Source organism: Puma concolor, chromosome D4, assembly GCF_028749965.1.
Source record: "Puma concolor isolate L17-30 chromosome D4, mPumCon1.1.hap2, whole genome shotgun sequence".
NCBI classification, from domain to species: domain Eukaryota; kingdom Metazoa; phylum Chordata; class Mammalia; order Carnivora; family Felidae; genus Puma; species Puma concolor.
The window spans coordinates 75,465,323-75,488,411 of NC_141679.1; the positions used below are offsets into that span (position 1 = coordinate 75,465,323).

General features: G+C 44.7%; 2 protein-coding genes across 2 annotated transcripts in view; one reads left to right on the forward strand and one right to left on the reverse strand.

Moving 5' to 3' along the window:
* Positions 1 to 23,089, forward strand: part of LOC147575015 (uncharacterized) — a 285,037-nt gene that overhangs the window by 80,193 nt on the left and 181,755 nt on the right. The window lies entirely within an intron of this gene.
* Positions 1,236 to 23,086, reverse strand: TNFSF15 (TNF superfamily member 15). Its single transcript, XM_025914495.2, has 4 exons — positions 22,549 to 23,086; positions 10,868 to 10,910; positions 10,096 to 10,143; positions 1,236 to 6,827 (listed from the first exon to the last, which is right to left on the reverse strand). The coding sequence occupies exons 1-4, from the start codon at positions 22,768 to 22,770 to the stop codon at positions 6,373 to 6,375; spliced, it is 768 nt and encodes a 255-aa protein (XP_025770280.1). The 5' UTR covers positions 22,771 to 23,086; the 3' UTR covers positions 1,236 to 6,372.

Here is a 23,089-nt window from a genome sequence, read left to right on the forward strand (position 1 = left end):
GCACAGAATTATTGAGACCTGTTTGTAAACCGCTTATGGAAGGGATTTTAGCTCCCTGCGTCCACCTCTGCTCGGGATTCTCAGAGGAAGAAACTGAGACCCATGGAAATAAAGTGGTTCATTGGCCCAAGGCCTTGGAACTTGCCAGGTGGCAGACGTGGGCCTGGAACACAGGTCTGTTGACTCTGGATGCACTGTTTCCTACAATTCTACCCTTGGGCATTGTTTTTGTTATTATTATTATTGTTGTTGTTGTTGTTATTGTACGTATGTGGGGGTGAGTGTGAGCAGTGTAAACATGGATAGTAGTCACAATATGTAGCAACCGGTTAGTTTTATCTTTTTGCTCCCAAGTTCCTAGAGATGGAGAGTCCTTTTGAGACCTGATTGAAAATGTTGTCTTTGGTAAGCTTAGATTAGATGACTTTTCTCATCTGGAGAACTGCCAGTATGAATTTTGTAGCTATTTGGTTTTTAATAAGGTTAGGGCCAATAATTCATTTCTCTCTTTAAGTGTAAAAAATGTTTTGTCCTCCTCACTCCCAGGAGTGAGTGCCCACTGAATGTGAGAAGAGTGCAGAAGGGCACCCGTACAGCCACAGGGTTCCCCCTGGGAGGGGAATTTTGACACTGAAGTTTTGGAGGAGAGCCTTATCCTCCCTTAATCCATGTCTGATTTTACATGCAACTATTAGCGGGAAACAAGATATTTCTGTGTGACCATTTTTGACCCACAGAAAGGGCGATTTAATATGGCCCCAGCCTGATATTGATGAGTCCAGCTAACGCTCTGGAAAATGGAGAGAGATGGCTGAGTTGAACCCTTTCGATTCTTGCCGATTTATATTTTTGTAAGAGGCAGTGGGGTACCGTGTCAGAGAGTCCTGGGTCCAAATTCTAGCTCTGTCAAGCACTAACATAGGTCTCTCTGGCTTCTCTTTCTCTTTGTCAGGATTGATGGGTATGCCACTAAACCACAGAGTCTTCTAAGAAGCTCAGTAGATCCCCTCCTTGTCTCCCTTCCCCTCATTTGGCCAGAGTGGCACATTTTGGGGACTTCACCGTTTTTGTAGATTCATCATAACTTGCAAAAAATCAGTTGCCATTTTGCATTCAAGTACACAGAGCACTAGATGAATTTTAAAGATCTCAAGAGGTTATCCTTAGATCTTAATCTAGCAAGAGAATTAAACGAACAGGTTAACAAAAGGATTAATCTAATTATAAAGATTCCGCAGCTTTCAATGCCAATTTATTAAGTTACATCTATTAAATACATTAACACATACAACACATCATTCACAGTGATTAGAATTTGCACAGTAGTGCCCGGAGACACAAGATGCTTACCAGTTAAGTACGTGTCCAACAACATACAATATGCACTTTACCTTGGGATGGTGACGTTTTAACATAAAACATAAAGTCAGTGAAAGTGCATGGGGTTTATCAGTAAAACCACATAAATACCTACATCTGTTCAATCTGTATACCCCTGGAACAAAAGTGGGGGAAGTTACATGTTTCAATGACTTTGGGAATAAAGTCATTTGTTTAAGGTCAGGTGCTTTATTGGCCCCACATCGTGTTTCTCCTTCCTCCTGAAGGCTTGCGACAGGTGAGTGGGACTTGCCTGTCATGTTCTCTCTTGCCTTACTCTCCAGTATTTAGATGAGTACTGTCAAGTGACGACTGCTCAAAACAAAACAAAGCAAAGCAAAACAAAACACAACACAACACAACTGATTCATGGATAAAATGAAAAGGCTGTGGGCTGGGTGTCAGGAGCTATGACTTCTAGCTCAGCACTGCTACCAGTTACCGTCTGACATTGGGCCATTTATGTCACCTTCCTGAGCCTGGATTTCTTCATTATTAAAATGATGTAACTTGGAGTAGATAAACTGTGAAGATTCCCTTGGCTCTACAATGCCATGGCATTCTCTATTGGTCAAGATCAAACAGTCACTTGGTGTTGGGCACTCTCTGAACAAGTGGGAAATTGCAGCCAGTTGTAGGCTGGAAGCCTCTGAACTCTTGACATGGCTTGCCAGGTTCTTAAGGATCCAATAGAACACACAGAAGTCAGTTTAAAAATGGCCACGTTAAAAAAAAATACAAATGGCCACATAATCATAGATTCGGAAAAGACCTGAGACATCCTTTGGTTCCATCCTTCGGTTCCATCCTTCCTCCCACCGCAATGATGGAAAGGCTTCTACAAAACCCTTGAGATAAGCCCCTTGCTTGAATGTATCCAGGGCCTGAGAAATCATTCTTTGGGGCCATTCTATTTTTATGGTAGGAAGTTTCTTTGGGTATCCAGCCAGAAATGATGACCCTGTAAACTGCAACTTCTTAGTCCTAGCTCTTTCCTCTAAGGAGACGTGGAAGAAGCCCCCCACCTCACCCATGGTTATTTGGTAACACTTCTCCCGTCTTCCAACAGTTTCTCTTCCAGTTATTAAAACACTATCTGCTAAGAGCAGAGGGTAACTGGATGAGCCCAGAATTATGATTCAGGAAGACAGTACCTAGCTCTAGATCTGCCATGAACTCATTGTGTTACCCTGAACAAGTAACTTCTGTCTGGGTTGGTATGATATTTTCTTCTTAAAATGGGGCGATGGAAGGGGTGGGGGGCAAATTCACCTCAGAGCTTGGGTAGCTCTAAATATGGTTCTCAGTGTGGGGCACGACAGAGATGTGACTGCTCTGATCCACACTCTCTTTCACCATTAGAGCAAAAGGATTCAGGGGTTAACAGTCAGTCCACTGAATCCTCCCCAGGATCAGCTGCCAAAATGATGCAATAGCTGTTAATATCCAGGATAGTGGCACACGCTTAAAAAAATAAATTCTGCTAAACATGGCAAAACAATTTCAGGACTCTAAGCCCTAAGAGAGCAAGGCATCTTGAGGCAAGAAACTACTGCATGTGTTTTGCCAGGTGCAGAGTATAACAAACAATCCTGTCCTGAAGAATTAATCCCCAGTGTCGCAATCATGGGAACACGATTGGGAAAGGACTGGGGAAAATACCCTGCAAGAGAATATTGGCAAAGGACACGCCTCGTGCACACTGAGCTAGTTAATCTTTTATAATCCAGAGGGGTTACTGACGAGCATGGAGGTGGAACTTCCTCTGGGGTTGACGTAGCTTAAATTGAAATGGAGCCAAGGGCCCTGGTATGCCCTGTTATTGAACTGAACCAGACACTTTTCAGGATGTGAAAGTCCTACTGTACCTTAGTCAAAACACTTAGGAATTTTAGTAGCTTAAGCAATGCCGTTCTGCTAAATAGATCTAAACCATGCTAGGGTCAAAATGCTAGGGATCCCGTGCATTCTGAGCATAGATCCTATATTTTCTGAAGCATACAGGGTTTTCAAAGCACCTCTGCCTCATCCATAAGTTCTAATATTTTCAAAGGTGTTGAATGGCCAAACTCAAGCCTGGCAGATGATAACCTCTCTCCACTTGTGGCCTAAATGATGGATTCTAGCAGAGGAAATGGTATCTTCATTGTGTCCCCTTTTATTAACAGAACACTCTCTTTGAGAAGCTATTAAAAAACAAACACTTAGTGTAAATGCAAATCATTTTGTTAGTGATCATCCTTCATCTAATGGCACCCATTTTCCTAATGAGAAAATATCCACGTGCCTAAAGTTAGCTAATTAATTAGCTAATACTGCCAATATAAATGAAAGACAATGGAGGTGCTGAGCAGTTAGAATGAACACGTCTGGGACTAAAATAATTTCTCTTTGTGTCCCCAGGGCGAGTAGGCACTCAGTAAATGTGGAATTGATTTGAATTCAGCCTTTTGAGACACATTGAACCAGCAAAGCATTTTCCTCCTAAATTAACTATTTTCTAAAGCACGTAAGCATGTTCCTTCTTCCCTCGCAAATCTCTGAATGCATCGCATTTACCCTTTTCAGGAGACCATCACATGTTCTTATGCATTCTCTCGCCTCCTTCTCACGCCTAGAAATGGTCGGCTGGGCCTTTCTGAACGGTACGAAATACAGGGATTTAACAAATTGAGCAGTGAAAACATCAGCATGGTACACTCTTCGACAAACAAGCTTATGACAGGCGCAAAAATAGATACGTGGCAGGGATTTTGACCCAAAGTGGTCAAGTCTTTTTGAATAGTAGGAAACTTCTACTTCTTGGATGAACTTCCACATCCACCAGATCCCCTAAGGCACTGTGGGCAGGTCTGAAGAGCCTGGGTAACAAGGGTTCTTTTTAGTGAAGAAGAAGGTGAGCTGGCCATTCTGGCCATGCAAATCCATGCAAAAATTTTCCATGCAAATCCTCTCCTGCACCCCACATTGCTTGGGCACTCATGCAAATGTAGACAGGGCATTTTATTTTCTCCATGGGGTATGAGTTCTGATCCTGGAGCCAGACTAGAGTTATTGATATCATTATCCCAATCTGCCAGCTAACATTTTTCTAGGAGTAGGTTGAAGGAGCTTTGTCTTATCAAGCTGGTTTTGTAGTTACTGAGAAACCTTTCCTTTCTGCTTTAAGTAAAGGGTAATTCCTCCATCTGAGATGCCCTTTCCCTGAGGCCATCTGTTGTCCCCGCCCACTCTCTTTTAAGACTGGTTCAGGCTTCACTTCCTTTACGAAGTCTCTTTTGAATCAGGTGGAGATGACCACACCCTTCCCTCTGCTGCCTTAGGTTCTGTGCTGGCAGTTGTGGGAAATTGAAGCCTTTAGAGCCTCAGTCTCCCAACTGAGAAACCAGAAATCAATGTTTATTTAATTATAACTCGACCAATATTGATCAAGTACTGTTACACCAATCATCCTGCTTAGAAACCCCATCACACACCTTGGTGCTTCTGTAGTTGCCTGGCAACAAGGGTAAGAGTGATTTTGGTGCCAAGTTTGCTTTTATACCCATTCATGAGGTCTCTTACAATAGGCAGCATTTATTCCAGGAGCCAAGGTGCTGGATGTGGCTCCCCGTGTCATACTCAGACTTCACAGAATGATCGCGGTTCGTGTGTTTCATACCCACGAGCTCATCTGATCATGGGAGACCAACTGGTAGATGCCTGCTTAACAGACAAGTTGATTGAGGCTAAGAGAGCAGAAAGGTCTCTCCTACTCTTGGCATATTAGTGCAGGGAAATCCTACAGATTTGAGGGTAGGAGCTCACTGTGGTGCAGGAGGGACTTTCTTAATGTCCACCCTCCTGCTCCAGCCTGGGCTGGGCTGATTAGCTAATCCCATATTTAAATCCCTTGAATATTCAAAGAGAAAAACACCATATAACACTCCACCTATCAAATTGTGAATCAAACCTCAAAGCAGATCTAAGTGAACTTGTCTAGATTTGGTGATCGGGATTTTGAGACCCAGAGAATAAGTCTACTGTCTCTTGGTGTCCATCACACTTGTTGCATAGTTGGTCTAGTTGGTGAGAAATCTGTCTTCAAGTTTCCCAAGTGACCTAATCAGCTGGATATCTTACATAGTCAGGAGAGCTCCAGAAACTTTATGTACCAGTGTCAGGCCTTGGATTACTCCTTGGAGTACGTTGAGTGGTATTTGACCAAGAGCTGTGTACTGGTATCATTCAAGTTTTGAATAGAGTCTGTCTTGTTCTTCATAGTATCTTCTGGGTCAAGGGAGTGCCCAGAACATGAAAGGTGCTCAAGAAAACTGTGCTAAATAAATGCTATTGTTGTGTATTTGATATGCATGTGGAACTCATATTTGCTTGTTTGATGCCCATGTGCATAATAAAAGGAGAGGTTGCTTTTCTCATTTGCCATAGATGGCACGAAAACAGTTGTGTGGTTTTTTTTTTTGTTTTTTTTTTTGAGAACGTTCATGAGAAATACCAACCTTTTTCATTTTTTTTTTTTTAAGATAAGGCATTAAAGTATATATTTGGGGAAACCGTTGAAGGATTTTGCTTCTAGGATTTATGTTTTCTAGGGCTTTGGATTTTGTTCATGGATCCTGAACTGAATTGAAGCAAATATTTCATAATCATATTGCACAATCGTCAGACCCACTGGGGACAAACGTGTAGTATGAAGGAGTGGAAATGTTCTGAGTAGATCTCTATTCATTTGGTGATCGGTGTTCCAATGTTTAGAAACTCACCACTTTTCCAAGCAACCAAGATCAAATGTCTGTTGTATTCTGCCTTTTTCTGGTTAAGATTTTTATCAGTTAGGCATATAAAGTATGAAATTTCGGGCTTCAGATTTCATAGCTAAAACACTGTTTCTGTGGAATGCTCCAAAAAACCCCTTGTTATAATTACATATAAGGGAGGAAAATTAGGAACTAGGAGGCAGAGGACCTTCACCCAAGGATGTCTGCCTTGCCCCTATAGTAAGAAGGCTCCAAAGAAAGTTTTATCTTCTTTTGTGTAATCCACCAAAGAGATGTCACTGACGTTCACCATCAGCTTGTCCCCTTCCTGTAGGGAGAACATGGCCCCTAGGTAGATGGGCTGGAACCAGTTGCTGCCTACTTCACACACTGACTTGGTCCCCATTAGGAGCTGGGTCGGCTCTGGGTAGCTGTCTGTTACCTTGGTGATTACTACGATGATGGAGTCTGGCTTGTTCAGTCGGCTCCCTTGACGGATTTCACCACACTCAGATGTGGTCCCTCGGAATGTGACCTGGGAGTAAACAAAGTAGTCTCCAGACTCTGGGATCACCAGGAATTTATTTGTATAGTTCATCCGGTTCTTGATGAAGGCCAAGCCAAGTTCATGTTCCCAATGCAGAGCCGGGAACTGATTTTTCAAGGGCTGTGTGGGAGTTTGTCTCACAACTGCAGAGACAAAAGAGGTTTAATTTGCTTGTGTCAGAACTTGTGGACTTCGCCAAAAAGAGCCTCCTATTATTTACAGAGTGTAGTGATTGAATAAAACCAATGACTAACAAGCTCCTTGAGGAGGAACGAGTGGTGGAGATGTAAGTGGACATACTTTTGTTCAGAGAGGAGCATCTTAGGGACACATTACTTTGCCTCTCTGCACCCAAATTTTCTTTCCTGATAATGTAGAACTTTACCTGAGCCCTGCGATCCTGGAAAACAGTGAAGGTTAAGAAATCTCACTCTTTTGTGTTTTGGAAAACAGCCTCCTTGCAAAGAACCACTTCTCCAAATGGCTTAGATAAAACTGGTGGGTTGTCCCCTTTACGTATCTCTGATAAGACCAGGCTCCAGATCCTCCAAATCCTCACTCTCTGCCTCACAAATGATTAGCTGAACTGTTTTGTCCCCACTGATCCATTGGAATATACTGCTTGTTAACCAAACTTTGGTTAAGCTTCTCTCCTTCCTCCAGGCCCCTGAGCTTTGGCCCTGCACTCAGCCTGGGCCAGCATACAGTCTCTCCTGAGAATAGGCTGCCCTCAGGGTAAAACATGACACACGCCAACCTTCATCCCACTTCCTTACACCTGGTTGGTTCTACCTTTGTTTACTCCTTTCTGTAAAAGAAAACCCCTTTTAGCTTAACCCCTGAGACACTTGCAGGCCTTATGGGCAGAGCATTCTCCCTATTGCAACTGATTTTCCCTCTCCCTTCTCCCATCCTGCAATATCTTTTGGCACAAACTCTCTCCTTACTAAGGATTGGTTTTTCACTTGACATCTCTTTCCTTAAAAAGAAAAAAAAGAAAAAAGAAAAAGAAAAAAAAAAAAGGACAAAAAACACCCATGGAAAGGATAAAAAAGAACAGTGTGTATAAAATACCTAGTTTTTAGCAATATGCTCTAAACTGCTTTCGCATTGATTAGCCTTTTGTTTCAGACATACTGTCTGACAGAGAGGGTATTTCAGAGAGTCAGATGTTCCGTATAGCTCCCCTGCAATGACATGGTCCAAGGTTACATGAAACACAGGCAGTGTTTAGTAAAAAATCAACATGGAAGGCACATATTGGAAGGAGAGATCCAGGACATTTGGAAATGCTTCTCTGACACCAACAGGGCCAAAATATAAGCCAGCATAATCGACTGGTGGAGTGGAAGGGGCTGGGACTTTGGGCCACGGAGGTCAGTTCCAGTTCTGGCTCTATGGCATGTGAAGTTATTCATCAGTGATGTAGGTCCCTTCTCTCTGAGTCTTGACTTTCTGTCTGTGAACTGGAGATAAAGCCCCTTCATTGCCATGTTTGGAAGATCAAGTGAACAAAAGAGACATGGACGTTTTTCTCCTGATGGCTGGATATGGCAAGTACTCAACAGTTACTTATTTTCTTTCCTCAAATAAATTAGTATCTTCCATTTTGGCAGATTAAAAAATAAGTTTATTCCATCTTATATATTTTTGCATGGTCTTATGTTTGCATTATTTACAAGTATACATGATATACTTGGACATAAATAATGAAAGCTTTTATGAAGTATGGGTAGAGCAGGAAAAAAATGAGTTAGGACAAAGTCATTGATTTCAAATAAAAATAATCTGCAGTAAAATGAATACTTTTTAGGAAAATAAAGACAGAATTTAATTTCCTATGACTTCTTTGGAAGTCCTTGGCAATCACCAATATGTGCTATCTGCCACAGCTTAGGGATAGGTTATGATTAAGGAAATAATTAGCAACCTTCACACCTGGTGGCTGACTAGAAACTTGGTTCCTGGATGTTTCTAAATCCCCTTTTCTGATGCTGACTGGCCTATGGTTTATTTTGCACAGTGACACATGTTCAGGACACATGTGATCTCTCTGGCCCCTGCACTAAATGGCCCCTGGAGAGCTCTGTTACATCTGTGCAAACTCTGTGAAAGGCATTTTTATTACTTGCTTCTGATCATCTCCATTCCCAATGTGGATGATGCAACAGATTAAATAAATCCTCTCAGGCGATGCAGAGACAAAAATCGTTTAGTCTGTAGACAAAGCAAGTTTTGTTAAAGTGGTATGCAATTAGCTATGTCAACTTTGCAGCAAGTGGGAGTTAGGGGAGGAAGTACGTTGTGATGGAGACAGTGCAGGTCTGAGAGTCAAACTCGAATCTCAGCTCTTCCTAGTCATGCATGTGACTTGGGACAAGTGACTTTACTTGTCAGAGCCTCAGTGTCCCCCCTCATTGGGCTGAAATGAAGATTAAATGAGATCATGGATGTAAAATGCCTACCACAGTGCCTGGTACACATTAGGAGCTCAGTAGAACCTAGTTACCTCTCCCCCCCCCCCCCCACCCCAGGTCCCCCATTCAGTAGGAAGAGGGGTGATATGTCCACACTCTGCTCTTAGGAAAATCCTGCTCAGTTTGTTCAATCTGTCATTCTTAAAGGCAAGTGGTAAGTAATTGGTGACTTGGTATTTCTCTGGTCCTACCCCTCACTTAGAACACACCACAAACACTTTCCTCTTGGTCAAACAGTAAGATACATGTCTTGGGCCACAGGGATATCCCCCTGTGGGTTGCAAATTTTCTTATAGGTCAGGAGAGTATGTCCTGACCTATAAAATTAGAGAGTATCTCTAATTTTTCAATGGGGTTTTAACACATATTTGTGCATGGTCTTGCTCTTTTCTCTGGAATCTTTGAGGTATATGCAACGGCAGGCATCAGATGCCAGCAATTTCGACACTAGGCTTGGGAAACTGATATTGGCGATATCATGAGGATGCTCTTAATCTCTTCACATCAACAAAAATTCTTTGGAAATGTCTACCTTGAATGTAAATGTCCAATCACTTCATCCTGAATAGGGTACAGATGGACTAGATAAGTTGAACAACTCAGGGGATCTTTCATCTTCGACCAGATTCAAAATTAGGTGAATCTCTGAGGGAAGCCATTTCTGAATGACTGAGGATGTGAATGAAAGAGAGAGACAGAACAGAAGGGAAGAGGGCTGATAGAATCTGGAAGAAAATGCCCAAGGGTCATGGGCCTTTGGACCTCTTAAGGGAGGAAGACATCTGAAACCCCTCAACTGAGAGAGGTCTGTTACCAAGGTGTGTGGTGTTGGGTTGGAAGCTCCTAGAATGACTTTTGGCAAATTCTCTGAAAGAAATCTTGGGCCCATGTTCCATGCATGGTCTCCTGGAAAACACACCAGGGAGAAAAATACCTGTCAGGTGTGCCCTTGGCTTATCCCCACCAGCTCCGGGAGATGTATCTGTAAGGAAAGGAGAAAGATGCTTTGTCAGAGGGTGGCTGGAGGGAAGACAGTATTTTGGAGTTGCATGGTGCCTGCCACCAGAGAGAAAAATTCCTCTCCCTCAGCTTGGCCCACTGTAGATTGTTTTTGTTTCTCCAGGGACAGAGAGGCCTCAGGACAAAGAGTCTCGAACACAAATGAAGCTTGGCTCATAACTTTGGGCAATTTTCTAACCTGTCCAACACTCTGTTTCTCTCACTTCTAAGATGGGCTCATCAATTCCTATCACAAATGGAGAGTGCTCAGCATGATTCCTGACACATGGTCTATGTTCAGTAAACTCACATTGCCCTTCCCTCCCTGCTACTGCTTTAGGGGGAGCAAGCTGACCTTATGCAAGGTCCCCTTTAACCATATCCATTGATCGATGGCCTAACAAATGGGATAGGGAGCAGGTGGGACATTGTTCTAATGCTTTTGTAGGAATTTACTGATTTAATCCACACCAACCCAACAAGGTAGCTACCATTTTAACCATTCTTACAGATGAGTAAACTGAGGCAGAGGCCATCAACTCCAAAGGCCATGGACTTGGCCCCAGCACCATTTTGTCTTTTTAATGACCGGGGAGGAACCTCACTTCTCCTCTAGGTTTGCATCCCTCTGAACCTCCTACATACCAAAACTACTAGATAATGCCCCGTTCCCCACAAGAAAAGGCATCAGATATGAACACACTTACAAGCTCGCTGATGTGAAGGTCCAAACTCTCGCCCTTTTGGAGTCTATTGGGAAAGAAAGATATGATTCAGACCACCTGTAATCCTTTTGTCTCCCAACCCCATGCAAGGGCATGGTTGAGATGCTGCTGCCACCTAGCCTGGGCACTCTGGAATAAGGGATGCAGCAACGAGAATACTTGATTGAGGGGAATCTTGTGCCCAACACCTCCCTTTCGTCCTCTAGCAGTCTGAGGACCTTCTTTCTCCTACGCTTGTGTTGGAAGCTCAACTTTGAAGTTATGTCCTGAGAGCTTTCCCTGTTCCATTCTAGGACACTGTGACATCTGTCTTGGCTTATATCATTTGAACAAATGGTGGCACTTGTTTTATTTTCTTTTTCCACCACGATTTAAAAACTAGAACTATTTTTAAAATTTTTAAAGCTTATTTTTTTTATTTTGAGAGAGAGAGAGAAAGAGAGAGAATGAGTGGGCTAAAGGTAGAGAGAGAGGGAGAGAAGGAGAATCCCAAGCAGGCTCCTTACTGTCAAGCAAGGCCGATATGGGGCTTGAAATCATGAACTGTGAGATCATGACCTGAGCTGAAATCAAGCATTGGACGCTTAACCAACTGAACCACACAGGCGCCCCCCAAATTGGAACTAATTTTAAAAATGATCTAGAAAAAGAAATAAGGGCTCTATTATCCTTCCCATAAGCCCCCCTTTTCCATGCAATACATGAAGAAATTTGCATCCTTGCAATCATAGTTTGCCAGCCATTTCAGATACCACATGGGAGTGAAAGAGTAACTGCTTTGGAGGCAGACAGACCCGAATTTGAATCCTGCTGTCAACACTGATTAACAATATGATCTCAAACAATATGATCTTTCCTCTCTGAGCTCTGGTGTCCTCATTTGTAAAATGGGAATAATAACATCCCTAGCCTCAGATAACTCTCAGGTTTGAGATGAGGATCAAAACAGAAAATGCAGGAGTCAGGGCAAAGAACACATGGAAAATGAAGGAATCACCACTCATGTGTGTGAACGTAAAGCTCAGGAGCAAAACAAACTAAGTCCTTGGCTTAGTCCTTACATTTTAGTTTCCAGAAAACCTTTTCTGATATGGTATTGACTCACCTCAGAGTCTTCTGATTGGGTTTTTGTAGCTACATAGTCCCCACAGACAGAGAGCTTCATGTAACCAGTTTTACGTCTTAGAATCTGTGCGTGTGTGAGATTGTACTTGTGAATGAAGAATTGTGCGTCCATGTGGGTGTAACAGAAGACAGCTCCAGCAGTGGGGGAGGGTAGGAACAGATGTGTTTTGTGTGTCTACATGTGTCCGTGGCATGGTGCTATTTGCACATGTGTATGTGGTCATGTGGGTGTAGCTGTGTCATTGCTGAACAGGTCTTTGAGCAGGTCTGTGATAACAGTGACCTCATTAGAGCCCAGACTTCCAGGCTCTTTTTATTCCTAAGCCATACTATCTAACGTCCCCTGGAAGGCTTCTTGAGGACAGAGATCCTGTCTTTGAATGACTGAATCTATTGTTTCTCCATTGTCTGCTTCCTAATTCTGTTAATGGCACCATGACTGCTTCCCCTATTACCAGGCTTGAAACTCACTGCTTTCTTCTTCTGTAAACCCAAGCTGCCACTTCTATTTTGAAGCTTTTCTCATTTATGCCTCCCTTCCAGGCCTTAGCATGCTGTTCTCCTGGATTCTCCCGTGAGCCTCTTAGCTGGTCCTTTTGCATCTTGGTTCTCCTCTTCTTGAAATCACCTCCTTGCTTGCTCTCAGAGTGCTCTTTCTAAAGCATCACTGTATTGAGACACAATTCTGTTCATACATCTTCAGTGGCTCCCCATGGTCTTTAAGACATAGGCGCAAATGCTTATCTTGGCATTCAAGGTTCCAGTTGACCACCCCATTCTTGTTACCTGCTCTTTACTCCTCTCCAAGTCCTCTGTGCTCCAGCCATGAGAGGCAACCACAGTGAATGACTCAAAGGGCCTGAGAAATGCAGTAAGTGTAGCCACCATCTGTTGAGTGACTAGTGGCACTGACCTATGCTTAGCCCTTCACACACATTATCTCCTTCCGCTTTGCAAAGTCTCCTAAGGTAGATGTTATTCATGTCCTTATTTGAAAATGGGGCTTAAGTAACTTGTTCAACGTCCCACATCTGGAAAGTGGAGACATAGGATTTTAAACCAGGCCAATCAATTCCAGAATCCCTAGCCCTAGGCAATTGTACCTTCCCACTTCCGGACAAGCTCCCTCTCTGGTGAGGTGGATGGATAAGTACCAGCAGTTCTGTGCACTGTGAGACTAGGGGAAGCACAGAGTTCAGAAAACAGGAACCTGGCCCAGGAGTGGGGGAATCAGGGGAAATTACCTCTGAAATGAGTCTTACAGGTCCCACAGGTATTAGCTAGGTGATAAAAAGTAATTGCTATTCCAGAAGAGGCCAACAGCTTGTGGGAGAGTAAGGAGGCCCAGCAGAGCATGGGAGCAGCTGGGAAACTACAAGGAGTTTTGCTGCCAAATGAACCCATTATATACATTTAGCATAGGGGTGTGAGTAGAGTGGCTTTGGAAGACCTAAACCCAATTGATGTGACTACTTGTCCAACATAATAACTTCGATGGGCTAGGGTGGGGGAGCAGAGAAGCAGCCTAGAAAGGAGCTCATTCTGTAGCCTGTTTCCTTATTTGCTGTTGTCAGAGCTGGTAAAGAATCCGTCTCTGACGAGGCAGAAAACTGAAGGTGAACTCAAAGAGAACTGGGGAGAGTGCGGTCGTATCCTCTTGTGTACAAAATGATACTGCCCTGGCTGGTCTTCTGCTTCATTTAGTTCTCTGCTGAGAAATCTCCTTGAACATCTGCCTATTTTTGTCTAAGCAGACGCTCCGCCAAGAGATTGGAACATTCCTTTTGGCTCAGAGTCTCGCTGCCATTAGTCTGTATCTGTGATGTGAACACATTTCCTTATGGGCTCTGCTGGATTTCTATAACCTAGGCACATGTTTATTCTCATATATGGTTGGACGTGTATGGGTTTCAGTGGCCTGGAATCCGCTATACATCTGGAGCCTGTGACAGTGCTGGTTGGCAGATGTTGAAGACCTCAACAGTCCAAGAGTCCCCAAGAACATCAGCTGGGACTCTCTTTCCAAGAACAGCACCTAAAGCCTTCCGTTGCTGCTTCTCTTAAGAGTGACTCTATCATGGGAGAAAGCTTTTTGTGATGGGAAGCAGGAATGAATGAAGAGAAGATTTGAGACAAAGAACTAGTAGCTTATTTGGGAAAAGGTTTGTGCATCTGAGCTGGTTCCATGCCAGATCTCAGGATGGCCGCTGACAACACCAGGCCAATACAATTCCCAAGTGTCCTCCGGCCCGATTCATCTCCATTGCTTCTGGGTTACTCTGGGGGCACCAAGGAGACATTAGCTCCTGAGGGGTGCAGCATTATCTTCCAAATCTGAATAGTCACAGAGTCCAAGAGCATCCCTGGGAAATGTGATTTATTCTCTCATAAATGCCTTCTCAAACCACTGGCTGAGAACCAAGACCCCATTGCTTTCTCTTCCTAAGCATTTATCACTTCCTGAAGTGATATTGTTATTTGTGTGCTAATTGCTTTTTGCTCTCTAGAGCAATTCAAGCTGCCTGTGGGCAATGACTCGCTCCATCTATCTCTCGCTTACCACCAGATTCCTGGTGCCTCAGACAGTGCCTGGCACTTCCGCTGGATTATCCAAAGGGCAAAATATGCTGTTGCTCAGATGTCAGAAAGATAGGAAGAAAATAGAGCCAAGAGATGAAGCAAGGTTTAGCTTCAGTGACTTTAGCCTGAGTTTTGCAATCCAAAAAACTAAGAAAGAGACCTTTTTTATTTTAGAACACATGCCACGTTTTGAGTTTTTGTTTAAATAAAAAACAATTCAAGAGTTGGATGGCCATCATCTTTTAGTACTGGAGCCTCCAAAGGTTTTCATCCCAGGCTCTGCTGGCAGCAGTCACGGCTCCAGAAATGTTTGTTGATGGTTGTGAGTTTTGGCCAGGAGTCAGAGGCAGAAAAGGCAAATGTGTCTGCCCATGGGGATTCGTATTAGTGGAATGTGGGGTTCCTGTGGCCACCAGCATTTATGAGCCCAAGCAAAGCAAGCTGGCACTTTTAACCCCTTAGTTCCTATAGGTCAGGGGATTTTCCTCCTCATTTGATTTTCTTTCTCTCACTTTTTTTTTCTTTGTATGCTGAATGCCTGACACAAAATAACCATGACCCATTGCTATAAGCATATTTGGAATTACTCTAATACTCCAACCAGGGAAGAAAGAAGGATGGAGGAAGACTACTATCTAGTTGGGTGCTCTGGGGTGTGAGGTCCTATATTGGTGTTTATGTGTGTTTCTTGTCTACTGCTCCAGTTATTCTCAAAGAAGGGCATTACCTTTCTTAAAAGATTTTTTAAAAATGTTTATTTATTTTTGAGGGAGAGATAGAGTGCAAGTAGGGGAGGGGCAGAGAGAGAGGGAGACACAGAATCTGAAGCAAGCTCCAGGCTCTGAGCTGTCAGTGCAGAGCCCAATGCAGAGCTCGAACTCACAAACTGTAAGATCATGACCTGGGCTGAAGTTGGATGCTCAACCGACTGAGCCACCCAGGCACCCCAGGGCATTATCTTTTTTTTTTTTTTTTTAATTTTTTAATGTTTATTTTTATTTTTGAGACAGAGAGAGACAGAGCATGAATGGGGGAGGGTCAGAGAGAGAGGGAGACACAGAATCTGAAGCAGGCTCCAGGTTCTGAGCTGTCAGCACAGAGCCTGACGCGGGGCTTGAACTCATGGACCATGAGATCATGACCTGAGCCAAAGTCAGACACTGAACTGACTGAGCCACCCAGGTGCCCCGGCATTACCTTTTTATAGCCTTTGTAAGCCAAACGTCAAAGAGTAAATGGAGGGTCTGGGATCTGAACTTGTAGACCAAGTGCAGACCCTGGCATGTATCAGGAGCCCCCTAAACATTAGCTGAGTATACACCATGGACAATCAAACCTGAAGATAGATGGTCTTTGAGACTCTCTTACTGGTATTTCCCCAGAAAAATCCCTTGAGTGTGTTTTAACTAATGACCCATTTAGCCTTTCTCCTATGTCCCATACTGACTGTCTTGTATACTCATAAACAGGAAGAGATATCCATTGCTTGCCGTCATAAATGCCTCAATTGCAAAAACACATAAACGTTCTATGACCCATAGCATCCTCCCAGGACTTCTAGGAGAAGTATACAGACAGTTGTCTCCTTGTCTTTTGCTTTTGTTTCTCTCTGTACTTGCACGGGAATAAATCCAACCTGGAGAGTGTTTCATTCCAAGGCTATTTCAATTCATTATCCTCCAAGGCACACTGGTCAGGGCTTTACACACAACATTCAGAGTGGCTCACAGCTAAGAATGTGGTGTGTGCAGCCAAGCAAATGTGGAAATCTCAGCTCTAGTGTTTCCTAGCGGTCTGATTTTGGTATGTCACCTAACCTCAGTGAGACCCAGTGTCCCCATCCATGAAGGCAGGCAATAATTCTTTCCTCCCAGAAGCATCGTGATGCCTAAGAAAGACCACACACATAAAGTGGATATCCAATTCATCTTCCTTCTTTCTTTGGGCTCAGTTAAAGTTTGTGGTACATCTTATTGGTTCTGCATAACTTCCTTTTGGTTTTATCGCTTCAGTGATACACAGAAGCTAGCCTTGTGTCTCTTTACGACCAGTGGCAGATTTGAACCCTTTAGGACCTCTGGAAGGCCTCCTCCTTCTCCCAGCAGAAGAGGCTTCCTCTCCTCCATCTACAACTGTCTTCTGGACTTCTGCCTCTTCCTGTGCAAAGGGCTTGAGGGAAAGGAATGTACTTCCCCCATGTTTCAAAACCCACGCTTGTTACTGCCATGGGTGGCTGGGCCTCATTAAGGAGACCCGGCTTGGAGATGACCTGTTACAGCTGGACAGTGTGTGGTCTGTCAGGTGTGGACACAGGAGCTCACAGTGCTGGGCACGGAGTGATGTGTGTGTTTATTTCAACAGGTCAACAAATGGATCCTGGAGTCACCAGTTCCGGGGCTGCTGTGTCTATTTGGGGTTCGCACCGTGGCTGGTTCCCCCTCCTTTTCTGTGGTCTCTCTGCCTGACACCGACAGCCTGACCTTGGGCGTGAGTTGGGCTTCTCTTCCAGGTTTGCCAGGACTTGCTGAGGCCACAGGAGAGGCAGGGCCACTGAATGCTCTGTGTGTTGCAATTTCCAAAGCACTTTTATCTCAACCATCTGTTTGTTTTCTCTAGACAACACTGAAAAGGGATTGTCATTACTGCCCTCATTTCCAACGAGGAAGCAGCCCGAGTGAGACAGAAGGCTCACCCTCAAGGTGGAGAGAGCAGGGGCATTGTGTCTGTTGAACATCAGGCAATAGCTTCCCAACATCCTCTTGCTGAATTCTCACTTCAGAGCTATAAAACAAGCGTGTTTGCCTCCCCACATTATAGACAGGGAGTGGATGACTTAGGGAGGCTGGGGACCTTGTGCATCCTTTCCTCTCTCTCTACCCAGCTAACCCTTTGTGAGTGCCTTCTGTGTGCCAGGTACAGCTAGAAGCCCCCAGAGGAAGGAGGGGATTGGCATTTATTGAGCATTTACTATGTGACAGGTACTTTTTTTTTTTTTTTAATTTTTTTTTTCAACGTTTATTTATTTTTGGGACAGAGAGAGACAGAGCATGAACGGGCGAGGGGCAGAGAGAGAGGGAGACACAGAATCGGAAACAGGCTCCAGGCTCTGAGCCATCAGCCCAGAGCCCGACGCGGGGCTCGAACTCACGGAACGCGAGATCGTGACCTGGCTGAAGTCGGACGCTTAACCGACTGCGCCACCCAGGCGCCCCTGTGACAGGTACTTTTTAGGGAATCCTTGTCAAATCCTCCTGACCATGCCACGAAGTGAATGATTTGCTGCGTTTACACCACAGGCAGAAGAGCGTAGTGCTTAGAAGGAACGTATATGGTGAATCTGAATCCCAATGGTCACGTGGCTTAGATTTTCTAGGCCTCAGTTTCATCGTCTCTAAAATGGAGATAACAGTAGCACTTTCTTTCCTTGTTGTGTGGTTTCAAGGACTAACTGAGATGATGCATCTAGTAATAATAGCAAATGTATCATACATGGATACATGCCAGACCCCAGGCTAAGGGCTTGATAGGCATGATCTCATTTACTCTTCTCAGAGCCTTAGGTTTGAAGAAGCTTAGAATGGTGTTTGGTACATGATCAGTTATTAGAGGGTCACAGATGTAATGTGGTGGAGCCATGGCATTCCCTCAAACCTGTGCAACTCTGAGGCCTCAGTCGGCATCACTGTGGGGTCCTGTGGGTCTGGATGGAGACCAGGGCTGGGGTGTGTCTCAGGGGCAGGCGTGGGGGGGCGGGGAGAGACGAGCAGGGAACAAAGGCTAGGAGTCTTGCAGGGGTTTTCAGAAAGGGGTGGAAGGGAGGTTGTAAGGAAGCAAGAAGAAAGTAGGGAGAGTGTGTGGGGATTCCAGAAGAGGACCTGGAGGGGAAGGACAGAGATAGGGCCGGGGTTCAGTCCAAAGAAGCAATGCTGCTAATGACATCCCTGACAATTTTTCGCACAGTTCTGTGTGCCCACCGGGCGCCGGGCTGGGGCTGAGCCAGCATGGTACATTCTGCCATGCCTGGAGTACAGACCCTGTATGTGCCAGAGCAGTGGCTGGGGAAGATGGAGGCCTGGTCTCAGGGCCCCTGTGGGCCAGCATGGGGGCTCACAGACCCAGACTGAGGGCAATCGAGGCCACTAAGGGCCCCAAGAAAGCCTGGGCTGTGGTCCAGGGCAGCTGACAAAGAACGGATTGGAGTGTGGGTTGTGGGTGCAAGGCCAGGGTGGAGGAGGCAGGGAGATAGCTCACAAAACGTCAGAGAACAAGAAAGTTCCTCCAGGGTCAAAACCCACTCTCTGGCCTGGTGATTCCAGAGCGGGAGGAGAAGTTGTCCTGTCTGATGTAATTTCCATGAACAGGAAGTTCCCTGGTCATAATAATAATAATTGCTACCAATTGCTAATCTCCCACCTCCTGCCAGACACCTTAAATACTTTATTTCTAAGTATCCCATGTCACACATAAAGAGCCTGAGGCCCAGGGAGGTTAGGTAACATGGCTAAGAAGTATCTAGGCAAGAATTTAAATTGAGTTTTTCCCAGATACCTGGCATCTTCCAGGAGTCTAACGACCCTAAAACATTTTACTATCTCTCTGGGTTTTGTTTTACATGTAACATATACATTTTGTACAAAAAGGGTATAAGTTTAAAAATGCTTCTCTCTTGCCCCACCACCCAGTTCCCCAAGCTAGATGTGGGCAGAGCTACCAATCTCTTGTCCTTTTCCTGAGAGGTTCTATACATTTATAAAAACATTCATAGATATGAATACATATATTTCCTGAAAATGAACGTCCCCCATTCTATGTACCATTAGGTACCTTTTTTTTCCTCCCAATTAATGATATATCTTGGAGAAATTCTCCATCCTTACATCTAGAGATGTCTCATTTTGTTTTTTTAATTTTTTTTAATGTGTATTTATTTTTGAGGGGGGCGGGAGGGGCAGAGAGAGAGGGAGATCCAGAATCCAAAGCAGGCTCCAGGCTTTGGGTTGTCAATACAGAGCCCGACACGGGGCTCGAACCCACGAACCTTGAGACCATGGCCTGAGTCAGAGGCTCAACCGACTGAGTCAGCCAGGTGCCCTGAGATGTTTCATTTTTTTTAAAAACAGTGGCCACTGCAGATTTTCCCTGCATGGAGGTGCCAGGATGTATACAACTGATGCCATATTTATGGACACTTCCCCTACAGGTGGTTATAAATCTTTTCAAATCTGATTTTGATCTCTGCTCTGCAAACCTACCTGGGGTAAGGATTTTGTCACCTTGAAGCTTTCCTTACATAACCCCTGAAGGGAGAGTCCAGTTTAAAATACGTATATTTTACCAGTTTTGGTAACTGTCTTTGTTGCTATTTCCTACACCAGTTGCTAGTAGCAGCTGGGTGTCTGGCATAGTGTGAGGATGGCAATCACAGTAACGGTGTGTGGGTCTCCCTACATTCCCGCACTCATCTTAGCAGTGCTGCCAGAGGGTTGACATGTGAATCCTCTTTTGGTAGAAAAGGAAACAAGTTCAAAGAAACGAAACCACATTCCTGTTCTTACCCAGCCAGAGGTGGGTGAGCTGGAATTCAAACTCAGACGTCTACGAGCCATGACATAGTTCTGCCCACTCAAGCTCTCCCTGGTGACCTAGTTTTCCCTCCTGAATCCTATTTTCCATGTTTTCTGAACTGGTTATTCTCCATTAACCCAGTAGGATCCACTCTTTGCCCTTCTTGGACCTGCCCTGTGTCCTGGGAGGCTGTCTTCTGGGCGCTCTTGCTTCCTGGCTCTTTTGAGCCTGATTTCCAATCTGGCCAGTGGGATGAGAAGCAGGGAGCAGAGAGTGACCAGTTCTCCTGCCCTTTTTCCTGTTCCCTCCCTGCTGTCTGGCAAGCAGGCAGGCTCCACTTAGCCCTCAGCGCCTCCAGCCAGCCCTCTCCTATGTTTTCATTCTCCCTGGGTCCCCCTAAAACTGCTCCCTCCCTTTGCTCTTTCAGGCCAAGAGGTGATGACCAGCCTCCCGCTGTTGCTAACCTCACTATGCTTCCAGCTCTTCTGCATTTCGGCAACGAGACTCTTCTTTGAACCTTTCCAAACCCTTTAAGCATTCTTCTTTAAACTCTCTTGTTTGAATGGGCCGGGTGTTTCTTTTCAAGACTCTGATTGCTACATGTGCCCCAGCCTCACCCCTGTTTCCCTTTCTCTTCTTCTGACGCACCAAGAAGTTGGATAGCCTGGCCAAACCACAGCGCTAACCGTCTCTGCATGTCTGCTCTCCAGGGAGATTGGTTTAAGCATCACAGAATGCAATATTAGCCTTTTCTTTCTTGAGTACCTATGATAGGGCAGGCACTCATGCCTTCTCTCGTGGGCTTCCCTGTGTAGTGACAGCTCGTATCTCAAGCTCTCTTCCTGATGGAGCAAGTTACCAGCCCTGTGGACCGTGGCATTCCGCCACCAAGGGCTGGTGACCGGCTTCCCACGGTTGCTAACCCCAAGGTGCTTCCAGAGCCCGATGGTCTTCTAGGTCAACAAAAGTGTTCTTTGGCATCTGCCGAAATAGGGGATCTCAAGACATCATTTTAGGCAGAGGCACTGTTTCCTTACAGATCCCAGGAGAGTTCAGGTTTTTGGAGGTCTCTCAATGCCTCATTCCAGAACAACTGTCTCATTCCAGGACAACTGTCTCTTTCTGGCTAAGGAAGGACAGAATCCCAGAACACTGACGAGATGCTCTGGTTTGGCTCCATAGGAAGCTTAGGGGGTTAGGTGGCTTAGGGGTCACAGCCTGACTTCCCATGCCTTGAATTTCTTCTCTAACATGAACACCATTTCCAGGTTATCTGCGTATTTCTATGTTTTCTGAATGATGACATGTGGCTGTGGACCCTGCTGCCTGAATCAAGATCTGTTTGCTGACTCTGAGGGGGTGGTGAGAGTTACATATTAGCCATGGCTTGGTCTCTCCTGGTGTTCCTGCTGTGAAGCCAGCCAGCATTGCTTAGAAGACAGACTTCCAGTTAAATCAATTAAAAAGCCTGTTTTCTCCTCTGGCATATAATACCTTTGACTGAAATGAAATCAGTCATGACAGATTCGCAGGAGTATTTTTTTTTTTTTTTTATAAAAAGGTATTATTTGAATGACATTTCCTTTGGTCTTTAAGGTTTTTGATGTTCCTAGTCCAGAGTTGTAAGTTTCCCCTTGAGACCTGTACCCACCCCACTTGGCACCAATGTTCTCCCTACATCTTACATTCATTTTTGACTAAGCTCCTCTACCCTGAGCCCCCAGCAAGGTGTGAGAGATAGACAACAAGGCAAGAGATTCTTTCTGGAGCATTGAAAAAGAATATTTCTAAACCCAAGAAAAGGGGTTGGTTAGATTATAGCACAGACATATCATATACAGGAACATAATGCAATCATCTATATCATCATACTGCTGTGAATTTACTAACAATAAATAAAATCATAACATATTTGGAGACTCAAAATAATCTCATCTTGTTACAAAATACAGAATTCTATACCCCAAAATATCAATAGTGGTCACTTCGATGTGGTTATGGGTAATGATAATTATTATCTTTTCCTTATCTGTGTTTTCTAACTTTCTTCAATGACATATGTTAGTTATATAATTTAAGGAGGTTTTTTTTTTTGTTTTTTTTAAGAAAAGGAATATTCCCAAATAGTCATAGTACACTATGATTGTAATTATCTAAAACCATGTTATTGGAGGTTGTTCCCATATAAACATAAAGAGGACAATTCATCTCCTGGAATCATTGAGGATAAACACCAGATTGGACCTCTCTGCCCTTCCCATGGTGTTCCCTTAGCATGGGGAAGCAGGGAGCTTGGTGGGTCAAAGGAGTCTGTCCACAGCTGCAGCGGCTGCCAGGTGCCTGCAGCAGGTCAGTGCGCCTCTGGCTCAGGGCTCAGGGGAGAGACTGCTTACCTGGAACACACAGGTGTCTCCTCTGGCCCGGAGCTGGCCCACAAGCAGGTAGGTGGTGAGTCCTGCCAGGATGGGGAGTGACAGCAGGCAGCAAGTGAGAGCCCAGCGTGCTCTGCTCTTGGCTGCTAACCTGGCTCTGGCCTTGGGGGTGCAGCTGCCTTCCTCCGGCAGCATTTCCACGCTGGCTGTTTCCCTGAAGCCCAGCCCCAGATTCTCTGCCATGCTCCCGCTGGTCCTGGAGACAGCTCTGACTCCCCCTGGGCAGAGAGACCCCCCATTAAATAGAAGACAGGCTCTCACAGTGGGTGCATTAATCACTGCCTACTCCACCCCCTGGCCTCTCCCCTCCCCCTTCCACAACACACTGGGCCCCGCCTGGCTAGGGAATGCACCGCCTACAACAGAAACCAAATCTGGTTTAAGAAAAAAGAAGAAGAAGAAGAAGAAGAAGAAGAAGAAGAAGAAGAAGAAGAAAGCTTTCCCAAGCATATTTATATACAGTGTGCTCATGTGCTTCTTCCTTCGTTTACAGAAGGAAGTG

Coding starts and splice junctions, on each gene's coding strand:
- TNFSF15 (XM_025914495.2), bottom strand. CDS start 22,770: ATGGCAGAGAATCTGGGGCTGGGCTTCAGGGAAACAGCCAGCGTGGAA. Junction 10,911..22,548: donor GAGACACCTGTGTGTTCCAG/GTAAGCAGTCTC, acceptor CTTTCCCAATAG/ACTCCAAAAGGGCGAGAGTT. Junction 10,144..10,867: donor ACCTTCACATCAGCGAGCTT/GTAAGTGTGTTC, acceptor CTTTCCTTACAG/ATACATCTCCCGGAGCTGGT.